This window comes from Corylus avellana, chromosome 6 (genome assembly GCF_965113065.1).
Source record: "Corylus avellana chromosome 6, dhCorAvel1.hap1.2, whole genome shotgun sequence".
Taxonomy (NCBI): domain Eukaryota; kingdom Viridiplantae; phylum Streptophyta; class Magnoliopsida; order Fagales; family Betulaceae; genus Corylus; species Corylus avellana.
The window spans coordinates 6059266-6083370 of NC_142495.1; the positions used below are offsets into that span (position 1 = coordinate 6059266).

The 24105-nt window shown below is 36.1% G+C and overlaps 2 protein-coding genes and 1 long non-coding RNA gene across 3 annotated transcripts; 2 read left to right on the forward strand and 1 right to left on the reverse strand.

The window, feature by feature from the left end:
• Positions 1–2178: 2178 nt before the first annotated feature.
• Positions 2179–6140, forward strand: LOC132188765 (uncharacterized). Its single transcript, XR_009440912.2, has 2 exons — positions 2179–2508; positions 5742–6140. It is a non-coding gene; the product is annotated as an uncharacterized LOC132188765 (long non-coding RNA).
• Positions 6141–9023: 2883 nt separating this feature from the next.
• LOC132187600 (auxin-responsive protein SAUR32) lies at positions 9024–9869 on the forward strand. The gene has a single exon (XM_059601958.2). It carries the CDS (start codon positions 9325–9327, stop codon positions 9688–9690), a length of 366 nt encoding a protein of 121 aa, XP_059457941.1. The 5' UTR covers positions 9024–9324; the 3' UTR covers positions 9691–9869.
• Positions 9870–12813: 2944 nt separating this feature from the next.
• On the reverse strand, positions 12814–23597 carry LOC132186533 (CDPK-related kinase 3). The gene is made up of 11 exons (XM_059600513.2): positions 22513–23597; positions 20942–21072; positions 20505–20546; positions 20273–20381; positions 20016–20094; positions 19245–19541; positions 18735–18844; positions 14674–14781; positions 14416–14478; positions 13490–13657; positions 12814–13375 (listed from the first exon to the last, which is right to left on the reverse strand). The coding sequence occupies exons 1-11, from the start codon at positions 23077–23079 to the stop codon at positions 13238–13240; spliced, it is 1812 nt and encodes a 603-aa protein (XP_059456496.2). The 5' UTR covers positions 23080–23597; the 3' UTR covers positions 12814–13237.
• Positions 23598–24105: the final 508 nt, after the last annotated feature.

Sequence of the window (24105 nt, forward strand, 5' to 3'; positions counted from 1 at the left end):
TAGGGAAAAATCATATTTAACCCATAAATTTTCATCTGATTTGAATTTAGTTATTAAGTTTTAAATTTCAAGAAAACAGTCCTTAGGTTTTGCCCAAGTTTAAAATATATTTTTCTATTCACAGTTAATGGTTTGCTATTTGCTACATGTCTCATTTAATTGACAAGTTATAAATATCCAAATGCAATGCTAAGTAAACGAGTGCTAATTCATTCATAGAAAAACCAAAAAACAAAACAAAAACAAAAGACCCACAAAAAATAATCGTAATATTTAGAGAACCACGTACAAAACCTGAGATTAACCTAAAGAGCAAACCATCAATAACAAAAGACTTCGGTTCCGTTGACTTGGCATTGCGTTGGGGTGTTGAGATGGACATTGACATGTCAAATGAAACACGTGTGGTAGATAAAAATTTGTTAATTTTGACAGTAAAGTGATATAGTGATCCCCCCCCGCCCCCCCCTCATAGATGTCAAGCATTATATTATTATGGAGTAATGCTAAAATTAAGTATTTTTTGTGTTATCTAAAAATGATGTACCTTTTAAAATTATTATTGAACATATAATTAATCATTATTAAATTTTGATCAATTGATAATTTAAAAAACGACCTCATTTTTCGAGTAACACAAGAAGAACACCTACAATAGGCAACTTCTAACATTAATATTTGGACAATATAATGGCAGAGGAGATCGATTGTAAGTTACGCTTGTATCATTCTTCATTTCTCTCCTCCTTATAATTGCTTAAAAAAGATTTTAGAGTGTAATGACAAGAAAATATAACCAGAATTGTTTCCTTTCTCTACTTTTGCCCCCTTCAATTCCAACAGAACATGTAAAAATATGGCTCTGGATGTGATTTATTGGCCACAAGATGGATCATGAACCCTCTGTAAAAGTAACCTAATTGGTTTGGGCTCCGAGTTTTCCAGCCAAGGGACAGAGAGACAGCCTCATAATTTAACCCAACAAGAAACAATTGACAAATTAAAGGAGGAAATTGGACCCATAAATTTTAGAAGCCACTTGAATTGTGTTGTATTGGAAGATGACATCGCATGTGTCAAGTCTCTATCTGGTTACCAAGAAAGTAGGGAACTAGAAATGTATCCCATAGTCATCATTTATTTTGGAGAAAGTGGTTCGAAATTTGAAGCAATGTGATTAGCTGAGTTCTACCAAACCCTAATGCTCAACTTTGAAGTGGGTATTTTTTATTTTTATTTATTTTTATTTCCTGTTCTCCTTTGTTTTTATTATTATTTTATTCTTTCTGAGGGTGACTTTGATAAGGTCGCAGACTCGCAGGATGCAACGCAGAAAAGTCGCCGAGGAAATGGGATGGGCGGATGAGTAAAAAGGCAAGGTGAAAAGCAAGGAGTGGGCCCCTGAGGCCCATCTGTCGGTCATCGCATCGATTTCCTCGCCCTGCTCAAAAGCGACACGGCAGACGAGGGTCCCCTCATTTTCACGAAAAGATAATAAACAAAAAGGGAAAAAATATTATATTTTATATTTGGTCATTTAATTTATATATTAGTTTATATGATACAAAAAGGTGAAAAAAAAATATTAAATAGGCTTTCCATTATCGGGCAGCTCAAAAACCCAACCACTCCTCTGACTCACTTCTAAGCCCTCCTTTACTTTGATTCCTTTTCTATTCAAATCATTTATGCCATCATTCATAATTTTTTTTTTTTTTTTTTTTATCATTGTACATTTATCAAAATCCTACGGTCCAAAAGGGTACTCTTATTTCCAAGCCTATACATAGCCAGGAGTTATGGTAGACTATGTTTGATGACACCATCAAGCATCATATGCCCAAATCTAATGGTGGGTTTTCACTTTTCTAGTACTAATTGTTACGGTCGGTGCTTGTACGAGGTGTAAACATCAGGGTCTTCTGGCAGATCCAACGGTGGATATATATTATCAGTTTAACCTATATATAGTTCAGATGAGATAGAGTTAGAGAGAGAGAGAGAGAGTGTGTGCATGGGGCCGTGGTCATTTCTGGAAGTGAGAACCCCAGCTGGTAGGGTAGAGCCTGCACCAATCTTTTGTCTTTTTTTAACATTGCCTTTGCTCTCTCTTTTTTACTCTTCTTATAACTCTCCCCCATCCCATTTCATTCTCATTCATTCAATCCCCCTTCTCTCTCTCTCTCTCTCTCTCTCTCTCTCTCACACACACACACACATCCCCCTTAAAGGTAGGCGATACTCTTGGGGGGGATAAGCTCGATCTTCCTCAGAGAGAGTTCATGAAGGTGGTGTTGAGTATATATATGATGAAGATCATATATGGGAAGAAGCCTTTTCTTTTGAGGGGAATGTTGTCTGGCTCGAGGACACTTTTATTTGATCCATTTCTTTTTCTTATCAATCGAGGATGATATTTTGGTCATGTTTCAGTGTCGTCGGACCAGGCTTCATTCCCCCCAATTTTATGCTTCCATGGAGTCATGCCATCATGGTCTACATGCAAAGGTCTGGTTTCTTTCCTTTTTCTGTTTAAGATTTTACCATTTTTAGTAATTTTCTTTGGGAATTATCGGCAGTAGTTAATCATGGGTTTTTTGTTTCTAGAGCAATTAAGGATTTTAGTTGTTTGCAGATTGGTGTAATGATGGAGTATTTTGACTATTTTTATTACTCCATCGTATGGATAAAAGGTTTTCATCATTACTCCTTTTTTATTTTCTTTCTCTGATCACGTTATGATGGTGTTCTTGTCAGTCTAAGCCCTTTTTCTGCTTCATTATTACACGGATCTTCCTCATGATGGCTTTCAGCATCTGATCTGTCTGTTTCTGCCATTTTTTCAGATCTGGCTTTGAACTTGTGAACATTCCCCTCTTTTTCACGTTCTTTTTCTTTTCTTCTCCCCTCCCTCTCTCCTAGGGTTCCTTTGGTTTTAATTTTGGCACTAATCTCAAAACAAATCTGTCCTTAAAAGCATAAGTGATCATTATTATGTTAAGGTAGACAAGCAAGCTAGCTAGTGATACCCATTTCTGTCAATCTTCAAAATGTCCACTTTTTTATTTATTAAAAGAATATAATGATGATAAAAGATTAGGCACCCTTTGATCTTTCTCACATATATAATTATTGAGAGCTTTGTATTCTCCGCCCCCGGCCCTCTGATTGTATACTCGATCGTGCTAGATGCTGCACAAACTTCGATCTTTACAAATTAAAATTGGAAATGGGTTGCAAATTCTGCTGCATCTAGGGCTTTGAATTCGTGATTAAAGATCAAAAGAGTAATTTTTTACTTGTTTTTGCTACTATAATAACTATCCTATCATCTGCCTTTCCTTGGGGTTCATTTCATACAGAGATATCAGCACAAGACAAAAACAACTTTTGTGGAGCCTGTGCATGTATATATGTATGTACATAACATGTGTGTTTGTTCATGTTTTCTTTTGGGTTTCGCTAAACATCAAAAGGAGCATTATGCAAGTGTAGTAATATATAGCATTTACATATATTTTTGTGCTTGTGTTTGTGTCGTACACTTTAAGAATCAATGATCAAATCCTGCTGTAAAATCACTTCTGGATTTTAGTGTTTGCAGCTTCGTTCTTTACTTGCATTTCCTTTAATTCCGCTTGTCTCATTGCTCATTGGAGCTCTCATGTGTGAATGAAAGAGACGTTCTTAGATAAGCGCAAGGAGAAAATAGTTGATTAGAAAGATTGCCATAACCCCTATCTACGCCTCTAGGGCATAGGCCGGGTAACACCTATCACCTTTCTCTCTCTCTCTCTCTCTCTCTCTCCTGTGCTCCATCCTTCACATAACTATTTGGGTATGTTGGTTATTAATATATGTTCATAAATGTGATAGAAAGGTGAAATATAAGCAAAAAGATGATTTTTACTAACCATATGTTTTGATTTTCCAAAGGCAGGGTAAATAAAGTCCATATAACAAAAAGTAGCACGTTTAGGAATGTAGAAAACAAATGTAAATTTCTTTAAGGTGGTACGTGTGCATTGTATCCATCTTGATTAATAAAGTACCAATTTCTCTAGTTTAACTTGATGGGTATTAGTAAATCCTTTATGTACACGTTTCATTGTCGTTGACGGGATTGTATGAAAATGCTTTCCCTTAAAGAACTGGCTTTTGTGGAAATTGCGTCTATGGTTTACCTTTGCAAACATAAAGTAGAATCCCCGTTGCTTTGCTTTTTTACTCATTAGACTTTAGTCATTATGTTTTTTGAGAGAGAGAAAGAGATTGGCTCTTGTATATGTATGATGAATTCCCACAACTTTTTATGAACATGGAGTTTGTGCTAGCTACTTGACCAAGACTTCAACAAAGTTTTTGAAGGCTTTTGACTATTGGACGGGAAGCTGAGGAATCTTTAAATGTTAAAGTAATTATTAAATTATTAAATTTATATTTTCTATCAACTTAAGTTTTTGGGATAACTGATAATTTAACATAATATCAGAGCCAAAAAGTCATGGGATCGAACTTTGACTCCATCAAATCACCCTTATTTAAATTAAATATTTAACGTGTTGAGACTCACCTATTAAAATGGAGTTTGAACCCACAAAAGAGGAAGAGTGTTAAAGTAATAATTGAATAATTATTAAATAATTAAATTTATCTTTTCACATTCAACACAGGCTGTACAATCTTTTGAACTGATTACTCAAATAGGATAGTATAATGAAGCCTGTCATTTTTTGTGGAATCCAAGGTAACTTTGATCTCACCATTTTCCCCAAGTCTTGTGATTGCAATATATTTTAATGCAAAATAGTTTTTTTTTTTTTTTTTTTTTTCAAGGATTGTAGTAGTAAAATATTTGTGTAAACTGCAGCTTGATTAGATTAATTAATTTGTACAGGATGTGAACCATATATATATATATTATTATTATTATTATCTGGGAAACTTGTGGACCTATACTTGTCCAGGCTCATAAGCACATATATGATATATGCACATTGATCGATGAGTTGAATCAATTAGGTCGTATAACTATATATATATATATATATATATATATATATATATATATATATATATATATATAGCTTCAAATGCTTTTGTTCATAAGATGAAGAAACCATGAGTTTCCTTATAACTTTTCCAAGTAAATGCGTACTTTTTTTTAGAAGAAAAAAAATTAGTTAGTAATAAACTGTGAATTGATTCATGGGTGAGAGAATACCTTAAACTTAAGGAGACAAAGAGCTCCTAGACGTTAATTTAGTTGAGAAAAGAATCAGCCTCTCATTTACATGCACCATCGGATTCCTATTATTTTTGTTATCTTATAAGTTTTGCCTCAATAAAGCATTTATATTGAACTCTTTACTTTTGATTTTTCTCTAAAATTTTGACGATACTCACATCAGTAAACAAACTCTTAACTCAATGTTAAATTTAACTTCATGAGTGCATGCCCTTCAAATACAAAGATCCCAAAAGTGAAATATATATATATATATATATATATATATATATATATATAATGTTTTTTCTCATTCATACTTCTTCTTTCCTCATAAATAAAGTAGATTTTTAATGCAAAAGGTCGAAAAGTTTGTTTCAACCAATAAAATATAATATTTAGTTAAAATAGATAAATATTACAGAGAATTTGATGTTTAGTGATTTTGAAAAGTGGTTATAGCTAAATCAACTAAAATAAATTTTTAGAGTTAAATTTTGAGAAATTTTTGAAGAACTCAATGTGGCCGGTGGTCGAAGATGATCAGAACATTGGCAGCAATGGCAGGTGATTGCAACATAGTAAATGGAGACATTGGCGCGGTGGCAAATATTGACTTGGTTGCCGGATAATTGGGCCGAACGGTGGTGGTGGTGGGCAAAACTTGAAGAGAGTGGACAACAAAGGCAACTCTTCTAGGGGAATGTGAGGGCACTTGTGAGTTTAGAACTTGTAAAACTCGTAGATTCGGTCCTCTGTATGAAACTGATGCCATTTACATACTATTGGGCTCCCCATAAACGCTATTGATGATCCTATTGGGCTCCTATCTTGGGCTTGAATAAATTTTAAAAGTTGTGACCCTGTGGTCCTTGTCTGGACTTTTCAATAAATCCAAAAGCAATTTTTTTGACAGAGAATTTGTTCCAAAAGCTCCAAAATGGGCCGGAGAATCAGCAAAGCATCTCTTCATTGGAGGCACTTTTTGGACACCATCATCTAAGTCGGTTTTTATGTGTGCGTTCTACTTAAAGTTTGTATTATTTGGTATAAAAAATATCACGTTGTCGAGTGTAGGATCAAACGGGTTGTAGCTTTGTGGTCGAGTCACGAAAAGAGGAGTAACCTATAGGCTTGATTAAAATGTCTTGATACTATATATAAACATAGTGTGTTAAGTCATTGAATATTAGTAGGTGAGTAGAGCTAGCCACTAAAAGAAAAAGTACTACTATCTGGTAAGTATCGAATGAGTAGATCAACTGCCGTAGACATCGACTGCAAATCATATGTGTCTTGGATAGCTTATTTTAAACACGTTTCCATGCAAATCAATTTTTAAGTACTTGAAATTTTATATCATAAACAACATTATATATACAAGGAAACTCTAAAATGGGAATATGAGTAACACGTGGTCATTAAAAAAAATTGCACCAACCCACCCCACTTTGAAACAACTCCAAAATTTGTTAAACAATTGGTCTCACGCATGGTGATGAGGGAGAAAGATACAGGAAATTAAGAGGCTGCAATGGCCAATTAGACTGTGGCTGGCTAATGATGTTTTCAAATGAAGACCGCCTCCCAACATGTACCACTACATGTTTTGTCTATAAATGCGTGCTTCACGTACCCTTTTTTTCCCAGTAAACGGACGGTGCTTTTATGTACCTTCCTTGACCTTAATATATTTTTCACAAGTAACATCATATAATTGAATTGAAGTCAAATGATGTTGTGTGTTTGAGAAAATCAATAAAATTCAAAGGCAAAGGCATCTCCAGCAATGAAAATGGAGAATAACTTGTCAAAAACATCATATCAATAATACCCTTTTGCTTTCAAAAAGCAAACATTCTCACTCACCCCCACTTTGGATGGTTTTTCCACTCCTCCCCACTCACTCGACTCTGCATCTTTCTTTCCACCATGAAATTAATTTGTGTCTCCAAGTCACATATAATCATATCAATAAAGGGACAAAAAAAAAAAAAAAAAAAAGGTTAACTCAGTGGTATTCTACCCGCCTCTTGATAACATGCTACCCCACTAGTACTTGAACGTGAAGGGGGCTTGAATTAATTGCAAATTATAAAGAAAAAAAAAAAACGAATATGTTTTTCAACGGAGTTTGTTTTGATGTAAAATAAAAGTGAAAACAGCTTTTTAGTATTTTGTATTATGAATTGTTTGTTAATAATTTTGTTTTATCAAATCAAATTAATGTAAAATGTTTTGGTGGTAATGTTTTAAAGAATCTTTTCTTTTTTCCATACTCATTGAAAAAAAGCATGGTGGAAGTCATGGTTTTAGAGTTTGTTTGGGATTACGTTTGAAAAATAGAGCTTTTAAGTCAAAAAAAACCTTTTTTTTTTTACAAAAGTACATTTTGATCATTTTAAAAATAAAAAGTCAAAGAAGTAATTTTGGAATTTTTTACCAAACAGGCCAGCTTTTGTTTGACACAACTTTTTAGTTACTAAAAGTATTTTTTAAGCTCTCTAACACAATCTCAAACAACCTGAAACTGGCTCTTAAACAACTGTCTGAATCTTAATTTGAAAAAATAAAAAGCAAAACAATTCAACCGATGCCTTGTTTTGGTTTCTTGATCTTCATTCACAAGCCACACGGAGTGTATTTCCTAATTGACCAATTGATGTTGTGTCCAAAAAATTGTAATAAAATAAAAACCACATATGAAATGGATTTTTTTGGTACAAAGATTGCTAGTACTTCTCACTCGAGCCATGTGTCGTAATCATATTGCAGAGACCATATGTCGACGACACACCTTTGATGTCTATTTGGACATGTTCAAGACCTGCTATTGGCTGTCCTCAGAATTTCCCCTTCTGTAAGCGACCCCTCCTTGTCTGCTACATCTATTGTTATTCAAAGACCCTACCTGCTATCCACGCGTCTCTTCCTACTCCACTCACTGTACACGTGTCTTGCCCCTCCTTTCAACAGAAAATTACACTCTCGCTACTCATTCATTCCACCGCACCGAGATCCCCCCTACAACTGAGGAATTTAAAATTCCTCCAATCCTGTGGAATTAGGAAGTGGATGTGAAAGAAGGGTTATGAAGCTTTTCTGAGGAATGAATTGTGAATTTAATATTCGAATTCATGAGTTATTACGATTTTTACGTCTGATATTATATTAAATTTTTAAAATAATATTCTTATTGTCCGAGCAATTGTTCAGGCAATGATATTCCTGTTTTAACATATATAGAGTCTCCTTTCTCAAAGGCTATAATTTTTTTTATACCCACTACTTTTAGGGCAAGTAATTGTAGAGAATCCCCATCTCATTCTACCATTCTCCTTTAGCTAGCTTTAAACTTTAGCTAAATTTCAATTATAAAACTCATTTTTCCTGATTTAACTTCGCTCTTTTTGAAAACATCCAACGTCTCATTCTATAAATTTTTCTCTATTGTTAAGTGATACGGTCTTTTATAAAGTTAGTCAAATTAGCTAAAAAATTATTATTATTATTATTTTTGTCATAAAGTTAGTCAAATTAATTTATTATTATTATTATTATTAATTTTTTAATTAATTTTGTAAGTCACACATCATGATTGTAGGTAGATGATATCCTTTTGTAATCGAACGTCTAGAAAACACAAACTCTAAAATCCAAGAAACCCTAGTCATACACGTTTCTACAACCCGATTTCCCTGGCCATCAACTATTAATTATGATCAGGTTGGTCCACTAGGATCAAGGGCCTAGATTACTAACGTTCATAGAAAGCAACAAACATTTGCTCTACAGCTTAGGAAACCCCACTTTCTAGGGCTGTCAACGAGCTAGTCTCCTCTCTCTCTTCCCATAAATCCTTTTTTTTTTTTTTTTTGTCTGGCCTGTATACGTTTTTGTTATACTTGGGATTTATCAACCATGACCAACGTGCCAAGCTCTCTGAGATACTCTCTCCTATCCTTCTTCAACCACTCTGACCCTTGGCCGCTCTCCCTTCCTTTCTTGTAAAATTTTCTCGGGAAAAAAGAAGAAGAAACTACTATTGTCTTGTTGGTCTCTCTTTGTCTTCCTCCTACGTTTTCGCTTTTGCAGATATGGGCAGTGGCGAGAAAAGTGTGCGCAACTTTCACCTACACCTACCCCATCTTCACCATCATCATCATCAGCATCAGCACGGGAAGAAGCAAGAGGTGAGAGACGTGCCAAAAGGGTGCTTGGCAATCAAGGTAGGGCAGGGTGAGGAGCAGCAGAGATTTGTGGTGCCTGTGATTTACTTCAATCACCCGCTGTTCATGCAGCTCCTCAAGGAGGCTGAGGAGGAGTACGGGTTTGATCAGAAGGGGACTATCACCATCCCTTGCCACGTGGAGGAGTTTAGGAACGTCCAGGGCATGATTGACAGGGAAAAGTCCCTCCATCACCATCATCATCATGCTGTAATCGGGTGTTTTAGGGTTTGATCAAACTTGTGTGAATTAGCTTCCCTTTATGGTGATGATAGATAACGTGAGATGAATCCAATGGTGGTGGTGATGATCATGACGACGACAAAGTGTTGCTTGCAATTGTATCATGACTTTGTTATTTTGTTATCATTAGGAAGCGTAATGGAAAAGATAACTGGATCCTTTTTCTTTTCTTTTTCTTTCTTGAAGATGAATTTTGATGGTACCGGTTAGAATATTTGGAGTCTTGTATTTGCCTTTTTATTGGAAGTTGCGTAGTGAGTAGTGATGATAAAGATATATATATGTATATGATGATGAGGACAAAGATGCTGCTGGTAATTGTAAATGACTTTGTTCTTTTGTTAGGAACCGTGATGGAAAAGAGATCGAACTCAATGCTTCTCTTTTATTGTTCTTCTCTTTACTTTTCTTTTCTTTATTGGGTGAATATGTGGCAATTAAATGGTAACGGAATGACGATATCATTGGAAAACCTGAGAGAGCTAGCTAGATAGACAAGGCCAAACCAAGGTAGGTCGAATGCGGTTGCTTTGGGCCATTGCCAACTTGCTGAAACAAGGATAAGGTTATGGTAATCGGATCTTTGACCATTTCATTTAAAAGTTAATTTGTGTTTAATATAATGCATGTTATAAGAGCGGTTCAAGTGAGTAGAGTGGCGTTGTTGCACCTCAACAATTCCTCCCTCAATTGGAGGCTCGTGTTACTCAAACCCATGACTCTGACTCTGATACCGTTTGTTGGATCGGACTTTTGACCATCTTATTTGAAAATCAATTAGTGTCAAGTGAGAAAAACTAAAGCATTTTATGGCATTCGAAATCGCACCATGCAAAAAATATATTCTAATTAAGAGTCATTAAGTGAGTAGAGCGGCACCGCTGTTGTTGTTGTTGTTACATCTTATAATATCAATTATGTGAAGAAATGGCAAGAGAAAAAGACAGTGAAATTAGCTAGACATAATTTTAATACAAGAGTTTGGACCGTTAATTAATTGCATAGCCTGCAAGTAAGGGAATCACGGATCGAGAATTGTTTGGAATAGGTATGGATGAGACACAACAGAAATGTATGTTCGTAGGTAATTGCCTATCTATCTCTTATACGGTTGTTGTTGTTTTGTCCGCGCATTGAATTGGGCAGGTTTATGAAGGAGGTCAGATTGTCAGCGGATAGGAGCATGGCCTCCACGTTTGGTAAGCTTTCCGTCAACACCAAGGTTTTTGTAGGGCATGCACTCAGATGGAGAATCCAACGAAATAACAGTCTGGACTTCTTTCGGATTTTATTATTTATGGTTCACAAAATTATCAAATTTCTGGCCTTAATTAAATTTGTTTGTAGTCCCATTTATCATTTATGTCAGGAAGTTGAAAGCTAAAGCAATCGTATAGTAAAATTATAACATTATATTTTATTTTTATATATAATTTCTTCTTTTCTTTTAAATTTATAAGATACTCTTTGGTTATTACTGTGAAAATGACAGTTGAGCAATTAAATATCCTTCGGGACCATCTAATTTGGTATTTAGTTATATCCCGTGGAAGGGGGCGTCCTGAGAAGGACATCTCATTACAACGTGAGTTAGTAGACCTCTTTATTAAATTGTATACCATAATAACATACAACTTTAGTTGGACCAGGTGTGTTGTTATTCCAATTTCACATACGTTTTAAAATTACAAACACAAACCGACTCTAAAGCAGATTTTACAAAACCATTTTCAGTTTTAAATTTGCTCGGGCAGAATCCAGAGCAAATCTAACCATTAGTTAATAGTATTTAATTAAGATAAGGCTGCAAGATTCATGTATTTTAGTTTAGCGCTGGATCCTTAATTTATAATGGGAAGTATGAAGCACGCCAAGTCAAAGCAAATGAGCGGTGTGTATCTTCGAAGTTAAAATATTTAATCATGCATTAATTTGAGGATAAGTATCTGTTTATATGATCATATTAAAGACACGACAGAAGCTACCTGTTTATTATACTTGTGCGCACCTCCACCACCCATCAATGAGGGTGACATATAAATAAACTGAATTAATTACAGCCATTTCTCTTCTGGAAAATAAATCGTTACGTACGAATTGATTTTTTTTTTTTTTTGATAGTACTTCAAGCTAATTACTCATCATCAGAGATTTAAGTATATAGTGAAAATCCAAACAGTGGGACAGTAGGGGTGTAGCAACTAGCAAGACATCGCATAAGTAAAATCTGCGACCAGGAGGATAAAAGAGTAAATATCAAATTGACAGGGATTTTTGTTATCATTTTTTTCCTCTCTCAATACTAACTGCGTTGTCTTTAACAAAGAAAAATGATCGCATCATATTCAATAACTCTTTATAACTTTCAATTTTTTCTTTATTTTTTCCTTCAAGTCTTATTCTTTTCGGCTTCTTAAATGAAGTGATAAGTCATTCTATATCTAATAAGTAATTAAAATGATTCTTAAATAAAAATATAATATTAAAATAAATATTATTTAGAAGTAAGAAAAATGTCCCACTTAAACTTATTGTCTTAGGCTTCAAAACAATCGAGCTAGCTTAGGTTCTGATTAAATAAGGCTAAACAAGCCAACAAACGGATGGAAAATGAGGTTTTCTTTTTTGAAGAAATACAAATTAGGCATTGGAGCTTAACAGAGTTGCAAAGAAAAAAATATATATATGGCCCTGAGAGTAATTCAGCCCCGATTTAGAGATAGTCGACCACCTCCTTAAAACTTTTTTTAATATATATTTATTTTTTACTATAAGAGACGTGTGGTAACATTATTGATATTGATGTGACAGACTGAGAATTTCAATCAACATTTCAAATGATAGTTAATTTTGCTTACCACGGTATTTTCAGTCACTTTTTATACCTGCAAGGAGCTATTTGCAACTCAACAGGAAATGGTTTTTTCCCGGAGTTTCCTTTTCGCCACTGGACTCGGGAGTTCCAAGATATCATCAAAAAGGCAGAAACCTACCAAAACCTAAAAGTCAGGAAATTCATATCCAACGTTAACTCTCAACATCTACGGAAGGAATTACTGCATAAGCCTTTGGCTTGCTTCCCTTTCGAGTTTTGAGGAAATATTTGGAAGAAAATTCAACCGAAACAGCACTGGCAAATCCTTTCTATTAAAAGTTAACTGGGAACAAAATCATATCATTTATTTTCATTTTACAACCAATGTATATTCAATTTACAAAATCTATAAACAGTTAAAAACCTCAGCAGCAATCAGAGTTGGAAACACTTGCCAAGACTACATAAACCTTTAGAACTTCAAAATTGATAAACGGTCACAATCTGAGCTCGAACCCATAGAGATAGATGAACTGCAAAAATTGGGGTAAGAGCAAGCAAAAATTCTTCAATATAAGTAAAATTCCAGTCCCAGAATTGCCTTGACTAAAATTCACTTATACACATTTTCTTTTACCCCATTCCCCAGAAGAAAGAAAAAAAAAATCCCTGCAAATCCTCTAATCCCATGAATTTTAGAACTATATGTCAAAAGCTAAAAAACTAGTGGTGTCTTGTGTTTGAACTACGGAGTGTCACACCATGCAAAAATTTTGTATATCCAAGTAAACTAAGTTTTCCGTCTGAGTTTCGAATCCAATCTCTGAGGATAGAATAGGCTGCCGGGCCAAGATTCAATTCCTGCAGTAACAGGCAACAAATGTGAGCCTCTATCACCAACGTGCACAACATACATATACGTTCAAGAAAAGACGAGGACTACAAAGATGCTCCAAAAGCCATAACACTCCATACCCTTGCCAATTCTTCGACTGATATAACACGGTTACCCTCTTGTTCAAAATGCTCAAAAGCAGTGGATGCAATCTGTTCCCACCCATCAAGGGCCTCCAATTGATGTGTGCTGATTGCAGCTGCACAAAACTCTTCAAAGTCCATCTTTCTATGAGCAAGCGGTTCCATCTGAGAAAGAATAAAGCAGCACAATAAGAAACTGATAATTGTCACATCATAAAAGAACCAAAAAAATATATAAAAATCAAATAATAGAACACTCCTGGCAATCAATAAGTCCATGATATCCGGCAAAAACGGAAAACATAAATAACAGATGCAGAAGATGCAAAAAAAAAAAAATGATGCGATAATAATAAGCCTATTCAGATCAATTTTGCCAACATATTGACCACAAAGGATAGAGTAGGCCAGTTGCCAGGGTTCCATATTAATATATTATAGCCTATTCATATCAGAACTAGATTGGTTAATTCTCTATTGCACGTTGGCTGTGGCTGGCTTTATGCAACTTTTGCATGTCTGCTGAGATCCAAAATCTCCAAGAGAACCAACATGCATGGATAATGTCCTAACCCAGATTATATTTACACACAAACAAGTTCCTTGAGAATGTGAATCTTAACCTAACAGGAAGGTTCCTAATGCTGACTTTAAATATTTTACATTTTATGGCTCAAAAAATATTATGGAAGAATAACTAACTAGCTATTGCTATGGGTCAGGAACCGGAGATCCGAGGTTCAACTCTACCAAATGACAGATGCATGTGTTTTTGTGAGTCTTTATGTGCATATATACATACATATATACATGTGTATTACTTATTTGGAACTCTAAATAATACCAATAGCTGTACCATACCTATAGCAGAGATACTTAATGACTCAAAAAGTATTTCTAATAAAATTAACAAATATCCTTACCACGCCTATAACATCAAGAACTCTGGACTCCTGCATGGCATCAGTTGCGTTTCGCACTAGAGCCTGCAAGTATTTTTTTTCAACCATACAAATGAATTTGTGTATAAAACATAGAACCAACCGCATAAAAAACCTTGACACCAAGATGGGACATTCTTCAAATAAATAATCAAACCATGCCAACCAACAATTCCCTCTTCAGAACAGTAACCAACTCTAGACTGGACACTCAAATAATTAGATAGAAGAGTAAATAACCATTTTGAAATTTTCAAGAGAGACACGCCCATCTCTATTTGGTTCTAGCAGTCTGAATTGAGCTCTGAGATACACCAGCTCATCCTCTGTCAAAGCTTTTGAAAGAGCCTGCAATAATCAGAGAAAGAACACGAGCATTAATTGTATTCTAATTCTACTATGGAATTGGAAAACTGAGTCTTTAAATATCTCACATTTAAGCTTCTCAGAAGTCCAGTGAGATAGTCAAATACAACAGAGGCTTTTGACTGAAGCATTCATCTAATGGTTAATAATTCAGAATTTTCTTTTATTTAATTATTTTCTTAATGGTTACACATTTTGCATTTAGAAACAAAAAATGCACGTAGGGGTGCAACCCAAGTATAAAGGAAGTATATGTAAAAGACACTCAACTAGGGAGAACAAGAAGAACACAAATCCAGAAACCCTAGGAAATCAGAAAAAAGAAGTATAATGTGAGCAGTCATCCTAACATGGAGGTATTTGGACATAAAAGCTTTTAACTCTATCAAAGAGCTCTCACAATCTTCAAAGTTTCGTGCTTTGTGTTCAGGGAACCATCCTCCAAGCTTCAATATTACACTGGCTTCCGAACTAACCTCTCCAACTAGCCAACAGTTGCACCACCCATTGGGGTGTGACCCACTCTATCCTAAAAAGACGGAAGACTGAAACCCACAAGTCTCTGGCCACCTCGCAATGGAGCAGAAGGTGATCAATGGATTCCCTGCTCTTTTTTCACCTACAACACTAGTCCATCACAAAGACATGCCTCTTCCTCAAGTTATCCAAAGTCAAAATATTTCCTAATGCAGTCTTCCAAACAAAAATCACCACTCTTTGTAAGAGCCTTATTTCTCCAAATGTTCTTCCCCAAAAGTGAGAACCAACGGGGAGACTAAGCGCCTTATAAAACGATCTGACCTCGAACCTCCGCCTTTTGGAAGGGATCCAACACACTCTGCCATCGCCACCTCGGCTCCACCTAAAAGAATATAAAATATTAAAAAATGAAGTGACCAAATCCACCTCCCAATGATTCACTAATCTGATAAAGGAGACACTCCACTGTAGAGAGTTGTTAGAAAGCTGCACATGATCCTCCACCAAAGCTTGCTTTTGGAAAGCAATAGAAAACAATACTCCGGGAAAGCTTCTTTCAAGGTCTGATGTCCACATCACACATTGTCCTAAAATGTTATCTGAGACCCATCTCCCACCTTGAACCTCACAAATCTGGAGAACTGCCCTCATCCATCCCAATGTTTTTCCACACCCCAACCCCATAGGACACAACAATTGCATTGAAGTACTATCCACCTCAAAAGATGTCATATTTAACTTCTACCATCGACCTCCACAAAGCCTCCCTCTCCGTGGCATAGCACCATAACCACTTCCTCAAGAGAGCTTAGTTAAACAAGAGCTGGATACAAACCCCCAAATCACCCAAGGAAATTGAGGTACAAATCTTGGACCAATTGACTAGATGGAATTTAAACTCCTCTCTGACTCCGCCACACAAGAAAGCTTCTCAATACGGTTTGCTACTCTAATAAAGATAGGGAAGAGGGATAAAATAAGTAGGAAAATTAAAAAAATAACTTTTAATCAAATTGAACCTACCACCCTTAAATAAATACAACCTCTTCCAATCAGCCCAGTGACGTTCCATCTTTTTAATAATACCATTCCAAATTGATTTTGCCTTATACAAAGCCCCCAATGGAAGACCTAGGTACTTTATAGGAAGAGAGGACACCCTACAACCCAAAATACTAGCAGCAGATACCTAACGATTTTCCCTAAACTTAAGAAATAAAACTACTTTTTGCTTCCCTATTTAAATACAATTCACAATAGCTTTCCTAAATCTTACCCTATACTATTAAAATATCATTTTTTACTCTTACATTTTTTTTTAAAAAAAAAAATTATTTCATTTGTTTTCTCTTCTCTCTCTTCATCTCCGTCTTCTGCAAGTACACGGACCTGCAAGTTGGTGATCTGCAACTCATACTTTTGGGTTTTCTCCTTCAAGTTGGCAATTGGTTTAAAAATCAAAATCAAGATTTAAGCTTCAATTGGTGGTCCTTTCCCTTTTGAATTTGCTTCTCTGTCTTCTTCGTTGAATTCTCATTCCCACAATGTCTTCCCTCTTTGAATTTTGGTGGTTGTGTGACCCAAAGCATGGGTTCTGCAAAACTAGGTAGAGTGTTTATCTGGGTTGCATTTTTGGGTGTTTGTGGGAGAGGAGAGAGAACGTTAGAGAGAGAGGCGTGAGGGAAAGAGGGAGATGGGGTGCTATTGCCAGAGGAAGAAGAAGGGATGGGAGAGGAGAGAGGAGAGAGAACACTTTATTTAGGAGTATAATATTACATTGGGCAACACTGTAGCTACCCAAAGATGTAGGTTAAATTTAGGGAAACTAATGTGGGTGGGTTTTTGTAATTTTTTTGAGATTTTTCCTAAATATAGGGAAGGGAATGGGCTATAGGGTATCTGTTGTAAGTGCTCTAAAGAAGCCCGAGGGAGTTCCATTAATCAAAATGGAGAAATGCACCGTAGAAATAGAATGAGCAATCCAATCGCACCATTTCTCCACAAAACAACATCTCCCCAATAAATACAGCAAGAAGCCCCAATTAGCATGATTGCATGCCTTCTCAAGGTCCAATTTACAAAGCACACCTAGATCCACTTAGATACCCTACTCTAAATATGCCATCAAGACATTAATTTGCAATAAGAACTGAATCTAGAATCTGTCTTGCCCTAATAAAAGCATTATGAGACATGGAGATTACCTTTTCCAACACTGCTTTCAACCTATAAGCCACGGCTTTAGAAATAATTTTATAGACACCCCTCACGAGACAGATGGGGCAAAAATCCTTGATATCCACCGCCTTGGCCTTCTTGGGGATAAGGGGGATAAATATAGCATTGAGACTCATCTCAAACTTCCCTGTGGCATGAAAATCATGAAAAATATTCATATCTTCTTTAAGGATCTCCCAACAAGACTGAAACAAGGCCAAAGAAAAACCATGAGGACCCAAGGCATTGTCTTGGTTCAGAGCTTTCACCACCTCAAAGACCTCGCTCCCCTCAAAAGCTCGTTCCATCCACATATCCTCCTCCATACCGATAGCATCAAAAGAAAGACCATCCAATTTATGACACCAATTGAATTGTTTTAATACAACCAGGCGTAAAACTACAAAATACGCTCACTAATCTTTGATGATACAAAACCATTAACTAGCAATTCCACAATGTTCTTCCTTCTATTCAAATGAGCCACACAGTGGAAAAAATTTGTATTCTTGTCTCCCTTCTTCAACAAAAAAGCCCTTGATGTCTGTCTCCAGCTTACTTCTTCCAACAGAGTATAAGCCTCTCTAGGTCACTAGTAACTGCATCCTTTCTTTTTCATCATCAGATAAAGGTCTTTCCTTTGCATTAACATCAAACTCATAGTTCATCTAGAAAAGCCTTATTCCGCTTCTCAACATTGTTGAAAACCCACCACTGTTTTACAAGTTCCAATGAAAGTTGTCAATTCCTAAACCCCCACCCCACCCCCCCCCCCCCCCCCCCCCAAAAAAAAAAAAGAAAGAAAAAAGCAAGAAAACTAATGAAGATCTCTAGGTCTTTGACATCCACACACACACACACATGTTCATATATTTATATATAAACACATAAAATTAATCAAATTGATTAATTTTCAAGTCCTATCTCTCTTTTTTTCTTCTTTATCTTTCCCCATATTAAAATTTTCTTTATGCAGTTTTAGCCAAGCATCCGTTCTTTATCCAAACAATTATGAATAAACACAATACGTTGGGACCGAATTTTGGGGAATTGGAACGTGGAAATACCACAAATGGGTACACACGATCTGCTTCGCAGTTCAAAGGGTGGGCTGGTGAATCTGTTAACTCTTATTAAGTCATATAGGATGCGTGCAAAACTTATGAAATAAAATTTAGAGGAAAAAAGAAGAGAAACAATCTTTATGTGGATGCATATGGAAATGATAAGTATAGTACCTTTAGTGCTGCACGCTTGAAGGGTGTAGCATGAAGGTATGACTTGACTAACTTATAGATCAATACATCTAATGGGATGGGACGACTATCATTATGCAACCACGGATGAGCTGCAATTGCGAAATTTGACTTATTAGTTAAAAGATTGAAAAATGAAGAACCATCCATTTTCATTATAGAATTTCACAGCATAATAAAAACAAATATCTGATTTGTAATGAGTATGCAATATAACGATAATAATAGCTAATACATAATCCATATATCACTGATGTCAAATATTCAACAAATTAACAGGGAAGTAACATATCAACGGCTGTTTTTCCACTGCCATATAACACACCCCATTGGACACTAAGAAGAAATACATGCCAATTTTTCAACAAAATCCATTGCTTTCCACACAAAAGAATCTCATAGCTATATATAGAACACAAAGCACAAATTTGAAGATTGAGTTGATCAATATCCTGGACCTTCTTTAGCAGAATAAAGAAATTAACAACTTACTGAGAGCTTGAACTGCAGTCATTCTTTTTCTATAGTCCTTGTTCAGGAGCCTTTTCACAAAGTCCTTGGCCTCTGCAGACACAGAAGGCCAAGGCAAATCCTCAAAATTTGGGTCTGCTCTTAGGACTGCACGGAAAATTCCAGATTCTGTCCGTGCCCAGAAGGGTCGGCTTCCACATAATAAGATGTAGGTGATAACACCGATGCTCCATATATCTGCTTCCAGACTATAAGACCTATGAAGGACTTCAGGTGCAACGTAGTATGCACTTCCAACAATGTCATTAAGTCTTTCATCTGCACATATATCCAATCAAGGGAAAAAAAAAACTTAAACAAGGAATAGCAATCATTCTACTTGGTAATAAGGATGTTGAAAAATTGAAATATGAATACAACACTCCAAAATATTATAACTCAATTTTTGTTGCTTTAGTCATTTCAGACCTATGCGTGCATCTGTTATTATGTGTGATGCCTGACCATGTTTCACATAGTATTATAGCATTTGTGAATATCGTTTTTGTACAAAACTTAGCACTTTCAGCCTTTCTTCAAAAAAAACAAAAAAAAGCCTAATTCTTCTGACCGTAGGCATTCACTTGAAATCAAATCAGTTTATCAAGTTATCGAGGAGTAGCAATCCAAGAGTGAATTCCCTGGAAAGAAAAACTATAACCACGCCTATAGGTAGCCTTAATTATTATTAGATAGCATTATTTAATTATTTATTGTGGAATATTATAAATAAAAGATACCATTAATAATCACCTGGTCTGATAAAGTCAGAAAGACCAAAATCAATAAGCCTCATGTCAGCATCTTCACTTCTAGAAGTGAAAAGGAAATTCTGTTTGTCAAGCAGGAGGAAGAAATATCAGTATTAATCAAAAATAGATTGAATCACTTCAACATAAACCCAAAAGAGAAAAGTGAGGAAAAAATAGGAACTACCATTATAATCTGAAAGGAACAAGGCACTAAGAGTCATGAGTAAAATAATCAGTGATAAATCTTAAAAGAAAAACCTCTGGCTTTAAGTCACGGTGCACAACTCCTTGAAGATGGCAAAATGCAACTACACTTAGAATTTGCACAACTATGAATTTTGCATCTTCCTCGGCATACCTTCCTCCCCTACAATAAAGGAAAATATTCTTCAATTTAAATTATATCCTTTCAATCAAATAAATAACTACAGTACCAATTGAAACTTAATTAAGGTATTAAAACAAATAATTTTTATGAAAAAAAAATTACCTTGATAGAATTTTGTCCAGAAGTTCTCCACCTTCACACAATCTGAAAACAAGATTTCGTAGATGTCAGCCCAAAATCAAGAATGTGTCCCAAAGCTGTACATCACTACACAATCATGTAACTGAGAACAATCAAATGATTAAATTTTTCCACAAAGAAAAGCTAATGCAAAATCAAATTTTATACAATGTTAGAAAAATGATCAATTCAATACAGAACTCCCATCAGGCAGGAAACATGGAAAATTAAATTATATTAGATCCAAGAAGCTAAAAATAATCTAAAAAAAAAAAGGCAGAATATAATTATACCTAACTAAACATTATAGGTTATATAGATAGAAAGATAAGTAAAGAATAAGAACCAAGATACAGTTTTAGAAATGCTGAACCATATTCCGCATAAAAAAGTAGAACAGAAAACAAGAAAATACATACTCCATGACTATGTACACGTTATTGGCATCTTCACATGCATCATGAAATTTGACCAGATGCTTATGGCCCGATAAAGCTTTCAATATTTTCACCTCTCTACGAACATCTTCAATTGATATTGCTGTTGTCATCTGCCAAACAGATCTTATTATAGTACAGATATAAAGATGCATTTTCAACATACAGTCTACAGATTTTTTTCCAAAATAAATTGCAGCAACAATAATCATAGACACATACAAGATAATAGTAATTATTAATTAACAATGAGAGAAAAATGCAAGAGAGTCAGACCATTCACTAAGATCAAGAAGCCAATTGTTATGAAGAATAAATGCATACATCCCATCATATCTACACATATTCATATACAGTGTATCTGTCTATTTGTTTAAGAAAAATCATAAAATAGCAGCAACCACATCCATGATACCAGCTCCCCATTAATACATATTCCAGTGCTCTTCTTAGTCATATATAGTGATCAGATCATCTGAAAACAATAGTGGACCGGATCACCTGAGAGCTCATTCAGACAAAATAATTACGGCTAACTTATACAGTGCAAGGTTCAGATTATATAAACTCCCAAGTTAATATCTCAAGGAACAGCATTAGGCAAGTAAAATTTTAACTGATCTCATCTCCATTTTTGAAATCTGGTTAGTCAAGCAATGATCAGGGGATGCAGAGTTATTGAGCAGTAATGCAAGGCTACATTGACAGTGCATGTTTAGATTTAAAAGTCACCATGTTGGAATACCTCATATTCTTGTTTGGTAACTCCCAAGACAAAAAGAACCACAATTGATATTTTTCATTATTTTATAATTCTCTTGTTAATGTTATCTTCTTCAGCAACAAAAGGACAAGCTATAAATCCCAATTCACATAATAGAAATAAGGGAGTATTATATTAACATTTTGAGCAGGTAGAACTTTCCAATAAAGTCCCCAATATTTTAAATATTTTTCTTCTGCCACATATAATTGGATCCTATAGACCTTGCCCTTCCAAATTCAATCCACAAAAAAACAAGTGAACCAAGATAGCAGATAACCGGAAAAACAATTTATGTGCAGGCGTCCATTACTGTATCTTTTATCAGAAAAGTAAGCGTAAATCATAGAAATTAACTATAGCGTCAATTCATAAACTATTCCTCAAAATACAATAAAGACATAAGAACTTCTATTTCATTAGATAGTGTCTGGTCAGTTGCATGAATGCCATATTACTAGCTACAAACAAATCAATACGCAAATGAATAACATTAAGTTCATGCATTAATCAAAACCCTACTTAAAACATCAAGCCATAGAACTATCCCTGGTCCCTGCTAAAATATTTTGCTCCTTTTTTTTTTTGTGTCTAACCAATGCTTCTGCCACAAAATAGAACTAAAAATTATAACACAAAGCACCAATTGAAGTGGATCAAATTATGTAACCTCTATAAAATACAAAGTTCAGAACAGAATGATACATACAATACGAAAAGAATGAGACGTATCTTAAGCCAATAGAGACGATCAAAACGACAGTTTATGTAGTAGCATTTTATTCTGTACCTTCGATTTCGATATGATTTTAACAGCAACGGACTGATCCTTAAGCTCGCCCTTTTTACCTCTCGCCGAGCAAGTATGACCAAAATGCCCTCGCCCTATCTCTTTCCCAAGCTCGTACTTAGCTCCGAAATTCTTGCTGTAGCCGAAGCTCTTGTCCAGAGCTCGTTCCGGCTCGGCTCCGCGCTCCTCGGGAATCGGGCCCTCCTTCGGCTTGGCGCCGTGGCCGAGCCGCTTTGCCAGCGACGCCTTGATGTGCTTCGCCGGAGACGGCGGCGGAAAAGGCCGCCGGAAGAACCTTCTGGGAGTCGACGAACCCCTCGCCGGTGACGGAGAAACGCCGCCGGGGAGCGGGCTCGCAGACACGCCGTGCGGATACGGGCTTGGCCACGGGCTCGGGTTCGAGGACCGAGCCGGCGTATTCTTCACCGTCGGTACGTTGACTACGCCGTTACTCCCGCTTCCCGACGGTAACGGCGTCTGAGGCCGATCGTCAGACGCCGCGGTAATAGTAGTTATGGTCGTGTCATTCTCGGTTGTTGGATTGGTCTTGCCGTAGCACTGCCCCATCCCGAAAGCTTGCTCCGGCACTGAATCAGATCACGACGAAGTCAAAGTCTACACATCGGACGGATCTGATTCTCACCGGAGAGACAGAGAGAGATCTGCGGCGAGAAAACGATAAAGGAAGAGAATGAAAGAGAATTTGAGTCAGAGAGAGAAGCGCAGACAGGGACAGAGGAGAGAAAAGTCTGTTTAGAAACAAAGACGAGAGTGTGACAGAGGGAGAGAGAGAGGCGAAAAGAGTTGGGGAGCTATAAACTGCGTGCTCTACAAGAAGAGAGGAAATTCCCGATCGTCCGATTCGCAGTGATCAGAAATGGTAAGTAAAAATCAGGAGGCTCAGACCCTTCAAAGAGGGTATGGAGATATGATCACAGCCATTGGTTTCCCAGAATTAGAGGTATTTGGAAACGGTAATGAGGTCCTCTACAGAGTACAGTAGTCGTCTCGTCTCTCATTCTCTAACACTTTTTTAATCTCTCTCTGCGTAACAAGTTCTTTTCGTTTTGTCTTTTGCTACTTTTTTTTTTTTTTAGCAAGTGACTTTTGCCACTTTTCCTGCGTTATTGAAATTTCTCAACTAAAAAATAGTTAAAACGGATGAGAGTGGGTTGTAATCCAGCAAGCTCTGGTGCACGCATTGAATGGCTTAGCTTCAAATTTATGAAATGTGCTGACGAAGATAGGGTTATTTTCGGTAGTTCCAAGGGAGATAGGGCTCGACTGGATTACGAAAATGCCCTTTTTCGGGAGGTTTGACACGTGGCGCGAATTAATGACGGTAGAAGTGTATATAGTAGGGGTGTAGTCATGGACTCGATAGTATGTCGAAAAGTTGTCAAAGAGGACTTGAGAGAATCAGAGCTGACGAAGATGAACGAACAGCCTGGTCCGAAGGTTCGAATTAGGAGGGGATTGGGTGTGAGTCAGATGGAGGAGTGGATCCGAGGTGGCGCTCTCTTAGCCCTGCGATTCTATTATTTCTACCACTAGATCTTCTTAATTGATTTACTTCAATGGATCAGGATCTAC